Source organism: Etheostoma spectabile, chromosome 16 (assembly GCF_008692095.1).
Source record: "Etheostoma spectabile isolate EspeVRDwgs_2016 chromosome 16, UIUC_Espe_1.0, whole genome shotgun sequence".
Classification (NCBI taxonomy): Eukaryota; Metazoa; Chordata; class Actinopteri; order Perciformes; family Percidae; genus Etheostoma; species Etheostoma spectabile.
Window position 1 is genome coordinate 27,980,425 of NC_045748.1, and position 18,328 is coordinate 27,998,752.

Below are 18,328 nucleotides of genomic sequence, written 5' to 3' on the forward strand. Positions count from 1 at the left end.
TGGAAATGATTTTGACTGTTACTGGTATCTACAGAGGGCTGAACATGTGTTTAGAGACGACTCCGAGAACTGATGATGTAGGGGTTTATTTAACATATACTGCATTACACAGAGGATACAATCATAATGGCTGAGGCACCAACAGGATTCTGTATCACTTTAGCAAAACATGGTATTTAACTAATACTAGGTCTATGGTTGTTAATAAAATAGGAATTTACTGGAGTTTTTCCTCTGACTGTGAATATATAGAACGGCCATTTTGATAAAGCAATAGCAGAACATGTCCAACAAGCAGGGAGGGCAGGGTTTGCTCTGTAACTCAAGCAGAGGTTACTGAAGATGGAACTCCTCCTGCATAGGAGGCAACATACAGGGTTTTCATAATCTTGACTTAATACATATGATTTATAATTTAGTTTGAATAGTTTGTTGGAAGAACACAAAAATACAGCAAACTGTATCCCGTGTATGACAGTGTCGGGACCCCCTAAAAGATGTCACAATTGAAAGGGTTCACATGCCAAATAGCAGGGTTTCTACAAAACTTCACTTTTTTACTTTTATGTGAGATGCTGTAGACGTTGCTTTGTTTGTAGGGAACACAAGCCGAAAAAACGCAGTGTGTGTTATATAGAATTGGATATATGGATATAAAAATCCATCCATTACCTGTAACCTCTTGTTAGAGGGTCTTGGGGGGGGCTGATCCCAGCTGACAATTGTAAAAATGTTTTGGTGCATTTAAAAAGTAGTGCCCAAAATCAGTCTTAGGTAAACCTTGCACGCAGAGCTTTGGATTTCCAGGACTTGCAGCAGCTAATTGTTTATTTTTTGGATTAATCAAGTTCTATTAATTGATAAAGTCTGTTACATTTTTCTTTATTTTCAGGTTATGTCTCTAAATGGCCTGTTCTATAAGGAACAATCTAAATCACATAGGCAGAAGAAAAGCAGCAACGCCTCACGTTGGACAAGAGAGTCCAACGAGAGTGTTTGGTCATTTTGCTTGAAAAATGACTTGGGGTATGTAATTATCCAAATAGGTATTTTCTGTTGATCCACTTATCAACCAATCAACTAACTGTGTCAGCTCTGTGTATATATTGAACAAAACTTTTTTTAAATTAAGCTATAATCTACCAATTTAAAAGACAAGATAGTCGCATGACTAGTAACATTATATATTAGTTTGAAGAAACAGATTAATTAAAACAATACTATAGCATAAGCACTGCTAAATACAAAAAAACAAACAAAGACGTCCTACCTTAAATGGTAATAAGCTATTTAACATTTACCAGAGTATTTTTGTTTGCTCATTTGCATAATTTTCATTTAGCCTATCGATTCTCATTTATTGTATCGTATTTGCCCAGAATTTGATTTAACCCTCATGTTGTCCTCGGGTCAAATTTGACCCGTTTTCAAAGTTTTTTTGTATCAGAAAAATGGGACATTGGGCCCAAAGATAGCTCAGTTGGTAGCCCGCACCCCCATATGCCCAAATGCTACGGGCTGGGTTTGACTCCGACCTGCGGCCATTTGCTGCATGTCTTTTCCCCCCTCTCTCCCCTTTCCAGTCTCCAGGTGTCCTGTCAAATAAAGGCCTAAAATGCACAAAATAAAACTTTAAAAAAAATACAGGCCCCTATATATGCATGGGACGTTGAAAAAGCGCCAAAAATGTAGAAACAAAATCAAAAAAACACCAAAATGTTCAAATGGCCAAAAACGTCACAAATAAGCACCCAAAACACTGAAAAAGTGCCAAAAATGTCACAAATAAGCACCCAAAACACTGAAAAAGTGCCAAAAATGTCAAAACTAAGCACACAAAACATTGAAAAAAGTGACAAAACTTCAAAAATAAGCACCCGAAACATGAAAAAAGTGACAAAAATGTCAAAAATAAGCACGCAAAACATTGAAAAATTGACAAATACGTAAAAAAAAATTAACACCCAAAACATTGAAAAAGTGACAAAAACGTAAAAAATAAGCACCCAAAACACTGAAAAGGTGACAAAAATGCCAGAAAAAGCAATTAAAATGTTGAAAAAAACTGACCAAAACAATGTAAAAAAAGACTGAAATGTTAAATCCAAAACTTTGGAGAAAGTGACTGAAACATTGAGCTAGACAACAAAAGGTTGTTGTTTTTTCATGGTTGACGGGAAGACAACAGGAGGGTTAAATTAGCCTATTGGGCAATAAGTACTTTACTTATTATGTTGTTATGGGTTGTAAAGGGAAAGAAAAGGCAGACTGAAGAACAAATCATGACAGAATGCGGAGTACCATACATATACATTTGTATTTAGTATACAAAAAATTGAAATATTTCACCACACAGACGTGAAGTAATAAAAAATAAGACAAACCGTCGGAACAAGTATACAAGTCAGCTTACATTACATACGTACATGGCCAATGCATTTCATACAACCTCTCCTAAGAATTACAGTGTGTCAAATAACCAGAGAACTTCCATGCAATAGTAGATTAGAATGGTTTTGCTGCATTTTCTCATCTACTTTTCAACACCTTAGCTAGGCAGGACCACACGACATGATTCAACCACACAGTTTGCTATGCCAACCAAAGACAGCGTGACAGGGCGGGCTGCAGTGCTGCGTCTCACCACCCGAGGGAGACAGACACACTGCAGACCTGGAGCCATACAGAAATGCATTTCATAAAGGTGCAATCCGCACTGTTTGCCACAACGACAAACCCCCACAAAGATTGGCCCCTTTATTGTACACTGTTAGCAACATTTCTAACTTCAACACAAGCAACTATAATCCCTTTAGTTTCAATTGTTTTAGTTTTAAGAGCTAAATATTCAGGTACATGTAGATAGATATTCATAACGCATTCCTTTCTCTAAGGATTATTCTGTACATCACTATATGTCATCAATATCCATTTTTTTCTTTCTTTATGTCCACAGATTGTTGAAAAGTCTTGTGTATTACTACAATACAATATGAAATAGTACCAAAAAACGGGACACTTAAAAACTTGGCTTAAAACAATACTGTCTTTTATGCACTACCCCAAACTGTGAAACAAAGCTGTCTCACTGATACCGACACATGCTCGTCCGCACACACACACACACACTCACACACACACACACACACGTACACAGACACACCAGCGTACATATGCACGCCCGTGACCCACTCTCTCTCTCGCGCGCACACACAGGAACAGAGACAAGATCTAAACAATGGGATAAATTAAGACAGAATATTTTAAGACCCATGCAAGCTCTACTCCACCCCCAGAGGCAGAACTCAGGCAGCAAGGTTTGTACAGCCCCCATGTTTGGCATGCTTGTCTGTCACATGTTCACAGTTAGATGAAGTTACCCAAAGACACTTGACTAAGATCAGATGTTCGTCCAAAGTAAGAACACAACTGTGTTCAAGAAACAGATCTTTTTTCTTCTTTTTTTTCCCCACCATAAAAGGATAGCACAGATTGGATCATGCACCGTTTCCAACTTGCTAACAGTGAAATGTTTCGGAAGTAGAAACAACTTAAGGTTCACTTAGTTGTTTTTTTCCCCCCCAGAGCCTTTAACCACATCTTATGGGCCTTCATTAGCGACCCAGTGAATGACCCACAGAACTAGTTTTCGCACAGCTAAGTCTAGCAGCCGCATCTCATAGTGAAATCTTGAATTGAGCAAACTCTTCTGCAAGGTGTGGCTGAAAGCTCCAGCAAAAAAAATATAAGTTTTGCCTTGGCAACTGAATTAATTTTTGGCTAAATGAAAAAAAGCCAAAAGCGTGGTGAACTCAGAGACACCGGAGTTAAAAGTTAACACTCTCTAACTGCTATTTCAATATTATGCAAAGTCTCTACCATATTCCTTTTAGTGGAACATGTTCATAGTTTTGTCCGTCTTTCCTGTCAGTATCAATTACATTGCACACATTGAAATAGCCATGGCCATCTTAACCTCTAAGGTTAAATACAACAAAAAGGCAACTGGGCCCCCATTAAACCCCCATTTCTTTGACTCTGTCCAATGATACATCTTTTCTAAACTGAAACACTACCTGGTCCCAGATTCACTGGAGTTGCGTTAAAGCCCTTTCTTGTGTTTTTTTTTTTACTCATCTGACTTTGTCTTCCTAAATCTGGTGAGTGCAACATTGTTACTGATTTGAATGAAGGCTAAAACTGCAACAAGGACACCCAGGTTGTAATAAAACCAGAATTTCCTCATCCAGAGTTCTCATTTCTTGTAGAAAACCCACATCATTTCCATTTAAGACACCGCGCTCTATTTGTGAAATTTAGTGAATGAGGGCAGTAGTACTCTGTATTTACTGTCTGTAGCAACCGATTTCTGTGTGCATGCCAGTAGTATGCATTTGGTCTCCACATGCTGATCTTAGACCAGGAGCTGAGGGTAACTTCAGACCTGAAGGCGTATTCATAGTTTTACTTTCTATCTAGTCAACACTGCATTAATTCAAGCAAGCATGGCTGAAAAAGAAGAGATGTTGCAGTATGAAGACGAGTAATAGAAACCTTTTGTCAGCCCTCGTGGCAACTTTGATGTGGTTCTATGAGTACAAAGTAGGTGGACAGTCAATGTCTTTCACAGAGAACCTATGAGCCTATTCAGTAATGGTAAAAAAACTGGATTAAATATTGGTAACGAGACCAATAGACCGCTTTGAAAAAACATCAATATAAAGAAAGCAATCTCAGCAGTGTACACTCACTCTTGCTAGTTTTCTCTCAAATCCTCTCAGAGAAGTAGTGGTTGTTGTAATATGGTGATGTGGTGTAGTGTTTTAGCAATGTTTCCTCCTCAGAACATGGTGCACCTCTTGCCCCTCTTCTTGACCGGCGGAGGGCAGAGCACGGCTCGGATGGCCTCGTCGAATACCGTCTTCAGGCCTCGCTGGGTCAGTGCAGAGCACTCCAGGTACTTCACAGCCCCTGGGGGAGGAAGAGGGGATGATGGGAAAAAGGTTTTTTTTTTCAGTGTCACACTCAGGGCTCAAATGGAGACGGTTAAAAAGAACCAGATATATCAAGCTTAGGGCCTCAGTAGGCTTCAAGTGAAGTGTTTCTTGAATCCTTTAACAGCGTCAGAAACCTCCACCCCCCCCCAAAACCTTTTCCGTCATCGGAATTGGGGGGAGTGACCAACAATAACTCTCCAAATCTGACAAGCACATGTACTTTCTGCAACAATTGGTCTGATGCAACATCACAAAGGAATTCAAGAAGAGACTGAAAATGTGCACCTTTGTCCCCATGACTACCATTTGTTGCATTGAGAGTACAAAGACACTCAAAAGGCACCTGCCATTCTAGTTTTTTTTTTGCTTTAATTTTATTGTAAGCAAAGGTCTTTGACTAACTTGCTGCAAGAACTGCTTCAACAATTTTGCTTCTTCTGTCTGAAATTTTTTTTAAAAATCCCCCAACGAATTGATTTGTTGTTGTATTTTATTGGGTTACATTCTGGACGTATCAGCCACTTGCAGTGTCTCTGACTATCTTAACCTTATGGTTGGTGAGCACAGGTTCTGGTCTCTGTACAGGCACAAGCCTGACAAGCTCACTTTCATGGCAAGATTTTCAGAAGCTGTGGCCAGGTTGGTTGAGCGATAGAGCAGGCGCACATGTACTTTCAAGGCTCATGCCTTGATGCAGAAGTCCAGGGTTTGAATCTGACTTGTGACGATTTCCTGCATGTCTTCCCCCTTTCTCACCTAACTGTCCTGTCAAAAATTAAAGATGGAAAAGCCCCAAAAAATGAAGATTTTCGGAAGTTACACGCAGACACAGTTTCAGCACTGAGTTCCCACTAAAACCAGAAACTGGGAATTTAAGATGTTGTGTGTGCAGATAAAATCACAGCGATATAACATGTTAATTAGTGAGCTTTAGAGGTCTTGGTAGGTGTATGGTTTTTACCTTTACACCAGGGGTGTAGTGCTATTTGTTTTAGTAAGGGAGCGCACTTATGACACACATGCATTTACATGCACGCTGACAGGGGCGTAGCACAAAATTCTGGGCCCTGTAGAAAGGCATTTCCTATGGCCCCCCTCAGCTATCCTCAGCTATTCCTTCTAGCATCTTTTTGGGCCCTCCCCTGGGTACTCAGTCCCCCTTTTTGCCCCCAGTCCGACGCCCCTGCACGCCGATGTTGAGGCTCGTTCTTAAGGTTATGCAATCACTGTTCCATAGCCTAGATAAGAAATAAAAAAGGGCATTCCCATTCAAATCAATGTAGCAGTATGGTCAGAGCTGCAGTTTTATGGGTTTTTCGTGTGTGCAGTTGCCATGGCAGTCGCAGTATATATTTCTGTATAAGCCAACTTCCTTCAATTCGTGGAAATTAGGTTTTGCAGTAACAGACAAACGAGCTACATTAGGAGATAACATAACGAGGCAGAGAGCCAGCTGTTAAATGAGTCATGACTTAATGCTTCCACACAGAACATATTGCTATCGCCAGATAAATGACAGCTTTGTTCGGCTCGTTTTCTATGACTAGAGGAGCGTTCAAGAACTGCCGCTAACTTTTAAGGTGGAATGGTCTTCTTGCATGTTCCTCAGTGCATGCATGATATACACTTGGGTGATTATTGGATCCCCAAGCCCTTTAAGAAATGTATATGAATGGCAGTCGGTGTATGCAAACAGCCAATATTCTATAGTCCTACTTGGAAACATAAAAAAGTACTGGAGTGTCGTTCCGGTGCGCTCCCACAGTACTTCACCTCTAGTCTGGCTATCACCAGACCAAGCTCAATCTTTTAAGATTGATTAGTCTGGGGAGCCTGCTTTGTATTTTCTCTGCACAAGAGGTGTGATCAACAGGCATAGTTCAAATTACTCAACTGGATAGTCCTTCAACCAATCAGACCAACGATCCAGGTGATGTACTATATCAATGGGTTGTTACGCTTCGGTGGCCGCCATGTTGAAAGACATCTGAAGGTGGCCGGGGTGGTTCAGTGGGTAGAGCAGGCACACATATGCTTTGAGGCTTATGCCTTGATACAGAGGTCCAGGGTTTGAGTCTGATCTGTGACGATTTCCTGTTTGTTTTCCCCCCTTTCGCACTTAGCTGTCCTGTCCATTAAAGGTGCAAAAGCCCAAAAGTAATCTTTTAAAAAAAAAGAAAGACATCTGAAAAAAAAGCTGTGTTAAACCCGACCAATAGCGTTCCAGGTGGATGATTTAGTTTGTGATTGGTCCCTGCAGATTTGTAACGGAAGCAGGGTAGAAAAATGTACAGGTTTCAGGGCGAAATCAAATCACCGGCAGATTGGGCTGGGTTTACCTAGTCTGCTACACCCCCGCTTTAGACAGAATCCCCCTAGCCGTTTCCCCTTGCTTGCAGTCTTTATGCTAAGCTAGGCTAACCACGTCCTGACTCTTCTTCATTTTCAAAAATGTGTATCCATTTCTTTGAGTCTTAAGCCTCTTCAGCTCATCAGTCCTACTTCAATAAGAACTGCAGTTGCTTTGAAATTGAGAATGCAGCACATTTCTGTCCTGATTCACCCTGTTTCACCTGATTTGTGATACTTATTTTAAGCTAAATTAATGGTAAGGAAGCAGTAGTGCAATCCATAGGAAGCTCCTGGGCATGTTTGTGTATTTCAGGCCTGTGTGTAATGTGTGCAACAGAGTAAAAAATTAATATTTTCCCTTCCCGTGGGATTAATAAAGTATGTCTTCTTCCTATATATATTTAAAAAAAAACACAATCACAAGGCGCTTTAATTATGCCGGATGGTAAAACCGCCTGTGGACGCTTGAGTACAAGTACTGCTTTCAAATGTTTAGTAGAAGTAAAAAGAGGCGTGTAATCAGGACAATGTAGGCTACTTCAAGGTGGAGATTTCAACTCTGATAAATGGCTGGGTATTTTAATGCATCATGTTTTAATTGTGCTATTTTGTGAGTAGAATCTGTATCTGCAACGTTCTCTGTCAGGTAAATGCAGTAGTAGGCTACAATGTGTACAAGTACACAGTGAGTCAGTAGTACAGGCCTACAGTTGCATTCCAACCCTTGTGTTGTCTTCCCTTCAAAATTGAAAATCAACTTGTTTGTTGACGCTTTTTACCGATGTTTTTACCTTTTTCTTACATTTTTGTCCCTTTTTTCAACACTTTTGATGCTTTTTTTTCAATGTTTGACACTTTTTTTGACATTTTCAACACTACGTAACACTAACTTAACTTTAGTTTTACAGTTGTCTTTGGAATTTATGGTCAATAAACCTCATTTCGAGAAAATTTTACCTAATGTAAGGAATTATTTAGACTAAAATTAAAGGAATGGATGTTGATGGATAATCACAGACTGGAATATGTCAACTTTCACTCAATACTATTTCAAAACCACTTCAATTGTTTTTTTCCAATACTATAAAATTGAATTAGACACCCCAAAATTAATGAAAGTAGAGATTTGTACTTGCCAAAGAGCATTGTGTGGAATCAATCATGTTGTTTTGGGTAGTTAAAAAGAACATTGACATAGGAAAAGGGGTCAATTTGACCCAAGGACAACATGAGAGTTAAGTGCTTTGGGGTCCTTGTTATTGTTTCGGAGTACAATGGTTCATGAAATTATGGAACACAGCTTTAAATCTTTCTAAAACATATCTAGTTGTGCATGTGGCACACACAGCCTCACCAATCTCTCTTGCCATGGCCAGGCCCTGTGGGTAGGTGATGGGGGAAAGCTTCTTGTCCCGCAGCCTCTCAATGGTGTCCTTGTCATCTCGCAGATCCAGCTTGGTGCCTACCAGGATGATGGGCGTGTTGGGACAGTGGTGTCTCACCTCAGGGTACCACTAGTGCACCGCACACACAAACACACGTGGACATTTGCATATACAAAAGGACAAAGCCAGTGAGAGAGGAGAAAGACAACAGTTAGAAGATACAGAAGCAGAGCAATGAACGCCTTTGCACTGTGACATACAGCAGACTCTGTGAGTTGTGGAGCTAGAATAAGTTTTTCATAGATATGTCTGATAGAAGCTTAACACATGCTCAGGCAAAGTAGCCGCTATTCACATCACATGATGATAAAATCCTGTCAGACAATAAAGCACACAGACTCTGCAGAGGGAGGTTGGACCTTTGGGAAAAGTGTGGTTTCATATGAGAGCGTCTCATGATGCTCAGCAGACCAAACCACAGCCGGCCGTCACGCTCCCTCTGTAGAGTGTCTGAACTCGCTCAGACCTCGTCTTACAACACGTCTGTCAAAGTCCAGACTGTTCTAAGCCAAGGTCTGAACAGGTTGGTGGAAGCAGTGTGATAAGCCAGGTGGAGCCATAGATGTGCCTCCTTGTGGTCAGACTCGGCATGGACGGGGGGGGGGCAAAGGGAAGGGGTGGTCAGTCAGCGTACTGACCTTAGCTCGGACGTTCTCAAAGGAGGCCGGACTGACCAGGGAGAAGCATATCAAGAACACATCCTGGGAGAGAACCAGAGAGATGGCTAGTTGAGAGTGAAACGTGTGTGTGTGTGTGTGTGTGTGTGTGTGTGTGTGTGTGTGTGTGTGTGTGTGTGTGTGTGTGTGTGTGTGTGTGTGTGTGTGTGTGTGTGTGTGTGGTGGTTTGAATACCGTCTGTGGGTAAGACAGTGGTCTGAGCCTATCGTAGTCCTCCTGTCCTGCTGTATCCCAAAGGCCCAGATTCACTGGTTTCCCATCCACCATCACATTGGCAGAGTAGTTGTCAAAGCTGCAGGAAGGCGGATACTACACTGAGTACAATGTGGTTAAAAAAGAGGGTGCATCCACTTTCCAAAACTATTTTTTGGGAATTGAATACCCAGGATAGAGATCAAGAAAAAACAAAACATCTAGGTTCTGTTCCAAAAGTGAGAAAACCTCATTTTAAATCACAACAGCACTAATTACGGATCAATAGTATTACTATGTCCTATGTATCTGGACAGGAAGGATGATACACTTTCTTAAGAAGGGGTTGATTTAAAGGAAAAACAATTGTTTGATTGTGTACTATTTAACATGCCTTTACAATGCCTTTCAGCATTCTAAATTACATTTCGAGGGTACTTATTGTCTTTGACGAATCACAAATACCTTTCTAATCACGTACACGGGCCACGTACATAACCCTCCTGTTGTCCTCGGGTCGCATTTGACCCATTTTCAAAAAAGGTTCTATATCTGAAATTTAGCTTTCTTTCAACCAAATTGTCACAAAAAAAGTAACTTGCTCGTCAAGTGAAGTGATCAGTTCACTACTTTATTTTATAAGGATTAATCTTGCAGGCCTACCAGGTAGTGTAGTATATTTATATTTGTAGTAAATCAAGGTCCATTTAGTAGCTTTGGTTACACTTAACTTGAAGGTATCTACATAAGAGTGACATGACTGTCATGAACGTGTCATAAACATTATAAACAAGTCATTAACGGTCATAACATAACACTTCTTTTAGTAAGTGTCAGTCAGTTTTGTCATGACAAATTATGGTTAGGTTTGGGTAAAACGTTACAGTGACCCCATTTGAAATGCATGCAGGGGGCTAACCAGAGTGTTTTAGTGTCGTTGTATCGACAACGTTTGTGCCAAAAAACAGGAATCAATTTCTCATTGTCTTGCCTACTTGCTCACTGAGAAGTTTGCATATGTGAACGAGTGAAATAGAATCCTGCTGGCGCCACTGATTATAGATATCACAAGCGTTGTGACGTAGTCATTGAGACAGAACAACTGAGCCATACTGTTGGAATTCCTGGAAATAGCTAGGAAGTCAACCTTGAGTCAAACCCTTTTTTTTGTTTTAACTTAACAGCTTTGGAGTCATTGAAATGGTTATATGACTTTTAACCAGTCAGGAAAATCTTATTATAACGATATTGCCATAAATCAGCCCTGGTCAATGACATTGCCAAATAGGGTCCAAGACATCCAGCGATATTAAATTAAAAGCTACCATAGTATAAACACTATGGCAAAATCTCACTCACGCTTGTACGTATTATCATAGCACTCAACCCTTAATTATGGTATGGCCCTATAACATGAAAGCCCAGCTTATATCAAATAAGCGTGAGCACATGTGCAGAGGGTGGTATACTCACACAGTGGGGATGTATTCACCAGGGAAGGCATTGGTGGTGTAGCTGATCAGCAGACAGGTCTTACCCACCGCCCTGAGAGAGAGGGACAAAAGAAGATACATGAGTACAAATGTGTACAACAGTTCCACACTAGTACGCACAAAAACCAAAAATCTGTGTAGGACTCTATGTATGACTGTATTGTCCGAATGAGTGTGAAGAAGAAATGCTGCTACTCCCTTTCACTGGGCCACACATACACTGGCCTACATTCATGTTGCCTGAGGGACACAGTAGACCTCTATGATACCCCCCTCCCACACACACTCACACACTCACTCACTCACTCACTCACTCACTAACCTGTCTCTCCTGCTAGCATTCAGCACACACACCACCCCTCCCGTGCTATACTGTACAGTACTGTACTGACACAAGGCGCAGGATGCCAGATTGGTGGTAGCATGGAATCGGTATTGGCTGTGTGCTCGTGCATGAAGTAATGAGCAATTTTGTGTGCATGTAGACCCAGAAAATGGTGGTGAGACACAGTGCCAATGTGTGTGAGGGTGCCATTAGGCTAATTTGAGGTCAGTGAGTTTCTCTGGTTGGGATTGAGAGCAGGACAGAGAGGGACAGAGGATGACAAAATAACAAGAAGGAAGGAGACAAAAGTACAACAAGACTTTTTGTTAATGTCTTTATGTCTCTAGGGACTTAGCCTTACTTCCATAGAGTTGGGGTACTAGTGAAAGACAGATTTACTGTAAAAAAGAATGGACAAAAACAGTGCAGCAGAGACCCTCAGTCCCAGTTTAGGGTCAAGCTCCAAAAAACACTGGATCCTACACTTCCCACAATGCAACATGATATTGTATATCTATTCTTTAAAGTGTCTTCAGATTGACTGCAATGTTATTTCAAAAACAATAGAGTTGTGAATAATGACCTCCGAATGGCAATAAAGAAACACAGGAGTCTGATAATGTAACAATGCTATAGGTTTATGTTATGGCCCTTAATTCCTTAATTAGCTTTCCACAGTGGTTGGCTCTACTTATTACTATTCCCATCAGCCTTGGTTGCTGTTGCTATGGAGAAGGCGCAATTCAAAGCTGTAAGAAAATTGTAAACACGTTGCTGTTGCAATTTTAACTTCTGTAAAAAAACCTTTCTTACTGAAAATCACCCTGGTAGTCGTGGTTAGCTTCTCCACTTTTGTTTTTATGTCCACAGGCTTGTATCTGTGACTTTTTTTCTCAAATAACCAGACATTTTCTAACACAGTTGTTCATCTTTTGTACTTATCATTAAGCCAGGAGAGCGTCGGAATAATTTTAAAGAAGCAAGTTGTCGCAGATTTGCTCTGAAAACAACAAAAAATAGGCTACGTGAGTCGAAAGTGTTTCAACCCAAGGCTTTATAAATCCAGTAGATTGATGTTTAATGAGAAAATGAGAAATTGGAGAAAAATACCAAAAAGAAGTGGAGTTTCTGAGATTAGTCGGAGTGTGAGCTGTTACACAAACACACACAGATGGCCTCCACATTCATGGCCAGTGTGTACTCTGCTTGCAAGCTGCGGCTAATATCTGGGCAGTTGGAGCATAGGCCTTATGAACCGCAGACCTTTTGACTTGTCATGGTTGGAAAAGTATAATAATAATAATAATAATAACATGGTTGCGAACTAACCGTGACAGTGTAACAGTGAACCAGCGTGAAAAATAGCAGGACCCTTGAAACTGAAGCAGCTAAATGGAATTCAGCCATCATTGATTTTTCTTATTTCCACCTGTGATTTTGCCCCTGTCACGTGTAAAGATGTCTTCCATAGAAAGGATTATATATTTATATATATATATATACTACATTTTCTATTTGAAGCTAGTGAATATGAACTGCACAAGCAGTCCAGTGGTCAATTTTGCTCCATGTAGCTCCATGTAGCCTATCTTCTACACCAATCTGTACAATCTATGAAATGGCTCTTCTTTGATAAAAACTGAGAATGTGTGTGAATAACGCAAAGCCTGCCAGATAAACACCCATGCCATTCCTAGTTTGTAATTGCATGCTTTCTGTTATAGATTCATAGTTTCACAACCCAAGGTGATGACATCATCAGTTTTTGTTTTTTTTAAAGATTTTTGAAATCTCCAGAGCAAACAGAGTAGTATACTCCCTGTTACAATAAAAACAACTGAGCTTGATGTGTGAAATCGGACAAAATGCTCCTTTAAGTCATTTGTGACAATTGAGAATTCCCAATTACCAACCTCTTTTTGCACATATCGAGATAAAAAAAAAAAAGGTTGAATGCAAAAAATTGCATTCAACATTATTTAGTTTCAGCATTCTCAGGCCTATTTTTTTCCCTTTCCATTGACACTTATGGCTAATTCTAGTAATGATATTAAGGTTTTAACACGACAATGAAGAACATCCTGTTAAAAAATGTCAGTCATCATGAAGCTATATAGCCGGGTGTAGTAAGAAAGGCACAGTGTCTGCAGAATTATGGTAGCGGGGCCTGTTTTCTACTGACAGGGCCACAAATTCCTTAGCGTGCATCAGCACTTCAGCCTGCCTCCAGTGGCCTACGAGGCGTGTAGGTGTTCCCGCATCCGCTCCTACCGACACAATGAACCGGAGGCCACGACGTGATCAAACCGAATGCGATTACAAAGCATATAACTGAGGAAATATATTGAGCATCAGGGAGCAGACCACAAAAAAAACGACACATCGGTGAGCCCCAGCCCCTTTTCCTACATAGCATCCTCCCATCATCCATCCATCCGTGGACGCTTCGCCGAAAACACAAAATGTCTCGTTGTTCTGTGTCTGTATGCATGCTCTTACCCGTCGCCCACCACCACACATTTGATAGCCTGCATTTCTACAGGGGCCGAAGGCTTTCAGGGAACCGGCGTCGGTGGTTTAATAGATCCGACAATGTGCACTGAGGTCTCGGATGAGAGCAGCGGGCCAGTCCGCTCGGCGATGGAGCCGCAGTGAAAGGGGATGACGAGCAGTGCCGAGCAACTCCGGAAAGTACCGAGATTTTTTAAAGGGACAGAGCACGGAACCGAAGAGCTAGTAGAGCTAGAGACAATTCACGTATTCTACTTCCGTCTTCGCTTTTATTCACGAACTTAGCACGCTAGGCTACTGCTATCCCAGGCTAATATCGGTCCAACACTAGTCCTACTACTACTAGCCTACTATTACAACAACAACTACTACTACTACTACTACTACTAGTAGGCTACTACTATAGTCTTCTGCTCTTACTACTAGGCCTACTACTACTTCTACTACCACTGCTAACGTTACTAGCCTAGGCTACAATTACAACTTTTACTACAAGCCTACTACTTCTACTACTACTACTACTAGGCTACTACTATAGGCTTCTGCTCTTACTACTAGGCCTACTACTACTTCTACTACTACTTCTACTACCACTGCTAACGTTACTAGCCTACATTTACTACTTTTACTACAAGCCTACTACTTCTACTACTACTACTACTACTAGGCTACTACTGTAGGCTTCTGCTCTTACTGCTAGGCCTACTACTACTTCTACGACGACTGCTAACGTTACTAGCCTACAATTACTACTTTTACTACAAGCCTACAACTACTACTACTACTAGGCTACTACTATAGGATTCTGCTGTTACTACAAGACCTGGCAGTTTCCCAAGAACAGCTCCAACGTAGCTAGCACTAAACAAACCAGAGTCCTCAGAAGCTACATACTACGAAATGGCACCAAACTGAATTTTGGGAAAGAGACTTCAGATACAGGATTAGGAGACCAGGTCTATTTAAAAGAGACCTCAGATACAGTATTAGGGGACCACTAAACAACACCATGAATACCTTTGAGAAAAGACTATTCCACTGTATGTACTGTTATTCTTTTTTAAACCATTGTAAATGTACCGTATTTATATAGCGCTTTTCGAGTCTTAACAACTGCTTAAAGCGCTTTTACATCTACAGGAAACATTCACCATTCACACACATTCATACGCTGGGGCCGGGGCTGCCGTACAAGGTGCCACCTGCTCATCAGATAAACATTCATACACATTCACACTCCGATGCGCAGCACCGGGGGAAACTCGGGGTTCAGTGTCTTGCCCAAGGACACTTCGACAATGACTGCAGGGGCGGGGATCGAACCACCAACCTTCCAATTGGCAGGCATTGAATGCCTGAATTTGTCTATCATGCAGGCTTCAGTAGAAATGAATGGGTGACTGAAAGAAAGTTTGTAGGACTGAAGTGTGATTTGACCAGATCTTTAAACTTAATGACTTGTATATGTTGAAGTCACATTTTAACACAAGTTTACATGCCTGACATGTTGAGCCTGACATTTGTCTTCTACATCATAAGAATCAACCATTGGGGGTCGGTATTATACTGGGTAGAGTTTATGTAACAATGCCAATATCTTTACTTTTCCTTATCACAAGTTTTGTTGAGGACACCAGTCCATCTAGTAAATCCCTAGTGACCTGTCAAAAAAAGGGATTCTAAATGTGTCTATACCTTTACTTACAAAGGACAATCGGGTGTTGCTGAGGATTGAATTTTAAAACCAGTTGTTTGGATTTGGAGGAAAAAGTAAATTATGTGCAGCAGCTAATTAAAGACATTGCACAAGATCGCAAGCTGCAATTAGGTACTTATGGCTCATGAAAGCAGAATTTAATCACAAATTCAGTATGATAAAATCACATTAACTCAGCTTCGTGACAGCCAACAATTTGATGTTTTAACAAGACCAGTTGTCATATCAGTTGTCAAGATCTCTTTACACTCACCCTTGGATAGATTACATCCTAGGATGTTTAAAAACTGCATCATGATTAGTTTTCCATCTCAACCGTTTGTAATCTTTACACTTTTATATTGATTTTTAACCAATTCTGTTAACCCATGTGTGGTCTTCCCGTCAAAATTGAAAATCAATACTTTTGTTGACACTTTTAATCATTTACATTTAACTTTTTCTTAGTTTTTTTCTGTTATTTTCAACACTTTTGATGCTTTTTTTCGATGTTGTCACTTTTTTTGACATTTTCAACACTACGTAACACCAACTTATTAACTTTAGTTTTAGTTATTTTTGGAATTTATGGTCAATGAACCTCATTTATAAGAAATTACACCTATTGTTTGAGTTAAAAAAGCAGAAATTAGGAATTATTTAGACTAAATTAAAAGAAGGTATCTTGATAGATGGACTTTTACACAATAGTATTTCAAAACCACTTAACCACCTTTTTTTTTAAATGCTACAAATTTGAATAAGACACGCCAAAATTAATGAAAGTAGAGATTTGTACTTGCCAAAGAGCGTTGTGTAGAATCAATCATGTTATTTTGGGTAATTACAATTGGGTAGTTATAGGATATATAATAATATATATACATACATACATACATATAATAATGTTAAAAAGAACATTGATATAGGAAAACTGGTCAATTTGACCCAAGGACAACATGAGGGTTAAGGCAGAGGTTCTGACCCAGAACACAGAGAAACATACACAGACACAGAGTAACAATTCAAAAACCTTTTAATGTAACTTCTGTATTTATAGCAGCCGAGGACAGAAAAAACAAGGTAGGAGGACTCCGAGCTGGATAGGGGCCGAGGAGGGCAGGCAGTGGTGGATCCAAATTTTCTTTCTGGAATCCAAGCGGGAAGGTAGGAAGGCTTGAGCTTCTGGAGGCGTAGGTCTGGAGGCGTAGGTCTGGAGGCGTAGGTCTGGACAGGGAAAACAGCACGTTAACAAAAGCACCAGGAATGTAACACTAAGACTAAAATGGCACAAAGTTCAACTGGAAGCCAAGTTACCACACTGGTAGGTGCAACGATCTGGCGCCGGTGATCTGGCACTTTAGGTTCTCCTGAACCGAGGGAACAGCCAGTTCCTTCTCCTGAGCAAGAAACATGGGGGGGTGGTATCCCAGGGCGACCTCAAAAGGTGAGAAGCCAGTGGCGGAGGTGGTCAGGGAGTTGTGGGCACATTCTATCCACGGCAGATGTTGGCCCAGGGGGACGGACGCTGAGCAGACACACAACAAAGGGATGCTTCTAGGTCTGCACATATATCACACATACCTAAGAAAAAATAATTAAAATTTGAAATTAAAAAATTAAAAATCAAAAATAGCTCACAGAAATGCAATGACTGAGGACAGAATTACAGATGCACCCAAAGCAGTAAAAAAAACTTTCCAGTAACAAGAAGTAAACTGTGGGCCTCTATCAGACACAATGTCCACAGGTATTCCATGGGGACGGAATACATGTTGGACGGGTCTGTATGTCAAAACATTTTTTTTAACCTGCTGAAGAACAGGGCCCACCTGGCTTGACGTGAGTTGAGTCTTTTGGTGGACTGGGATGAATGCCAAGTTTTTATGGTCGGTCCAGACCAGCAGTTCTCAGTTTCCAACATTGTAGTTTCTTTCTGCGGGAGACAATTTGTTGGAAAGAAGGCACAAGGGTGAAGCTTCTGGTCTGTGGGGGAGCGTTGGGAAAGGACGGCTCCCCCCCCCCCAGTCAGAAGCATCCACCTCCACAATAAACTGCAGAGCGAGGTCAGGATGTATTAATACAGGGGAGGTTGAAAACAGCTCCTTAACCCTCATCTTGTCCTAGGGTCAAATATGACCCGTTTTCAAAAAAAGATTAACGTTAGAAATATGTGAAAAAATATTGGAAAAATTGACAAAACTATGACAAAAAAACACTAAGTAAGTGTAAAAAACTTTGGAAAAACTGGCTAAAATGTCAAAAAAGTGACAAAACATCAACAAAAGGGATATAACATTGGGGATAAAAAACAATAAAAATGAAAAAAGCAAAAAACATAATACCTTTTATGTTGAAAAGCAACAAAAAAATTGAGATAGGGACAACAAAAGTGTTTTTTTCATGTTGAGGGAAAGACAACACAAGGGTTAAGCACAGAAACAGCCTGTTCAGCTTCAGGGGACCATTGGAAAGGGGTTTATGGGGGGGGGACGTGGGTCTAGTGAGGGGAGCCGCCACCCCGACTAAAACAGTTACTGAAGTCAACTTAGTAGAAAAATCAGCAGAGGTGAACCCAGTCGTTTGTTGATCAGAGCATACAGCCTCACCCCCCACCAACGCTCTCCCTCCAAGCAACCC

The 18,328-nt window shown here is 40.7% G+C and overlaps 1 protein-coding gene across 3 annotated transcripts; it reads right to left on the bottom strand.

The window, feature by feature from the left end:
• Positions 1-70: 70 nt before the first annotated feature.
• LOC116704619 (ras-related C3 botulinum toxin substrate 3) lies at positions 71-14,228 on the bottom strand. Of its 3 annotated transcripts, none has more exons than XR_004335723.1 (6): positions 13,981-14,228; positions 11,137-11,208; positions 9,433-9,763; positions 8,704-8,863; positions 3,160-4,971; positions 71-3,128 (listed from the first exon to the last, which is right to left on the bottom strand). XR_004335723.1 is itself a non-coding variant. In XM_032540239.1 (6 exons), the coding sequence occupies exons 1-6, from the start codon at positions 14,013-14,015 to the stop codon at positions 4,841-4,843; spliced, it is 579 nt and encodes a 192-aa protein (XP_032396130.1). In that variant the 5' UTR covers positions 14,016-14,227; the 3' UTR covers positions 71-4,840. The 3 variants fall into 3 exon arrangements, 2 of the variants coding, with proteins under 2 accessions (XP_032396130.1, XP_032396129.1); XM_032540239.1 differs by having other exon boundaries at positions 71-4,971; positions 9,433-9,495; positions 9,646-9,763; positions 13,981-14,227; XM_032540238.1 differs by having other exon boundaries at positions 71-4,971.
• Positions 14,229-18,328: the final 4,100 nt, after the last annotated feature.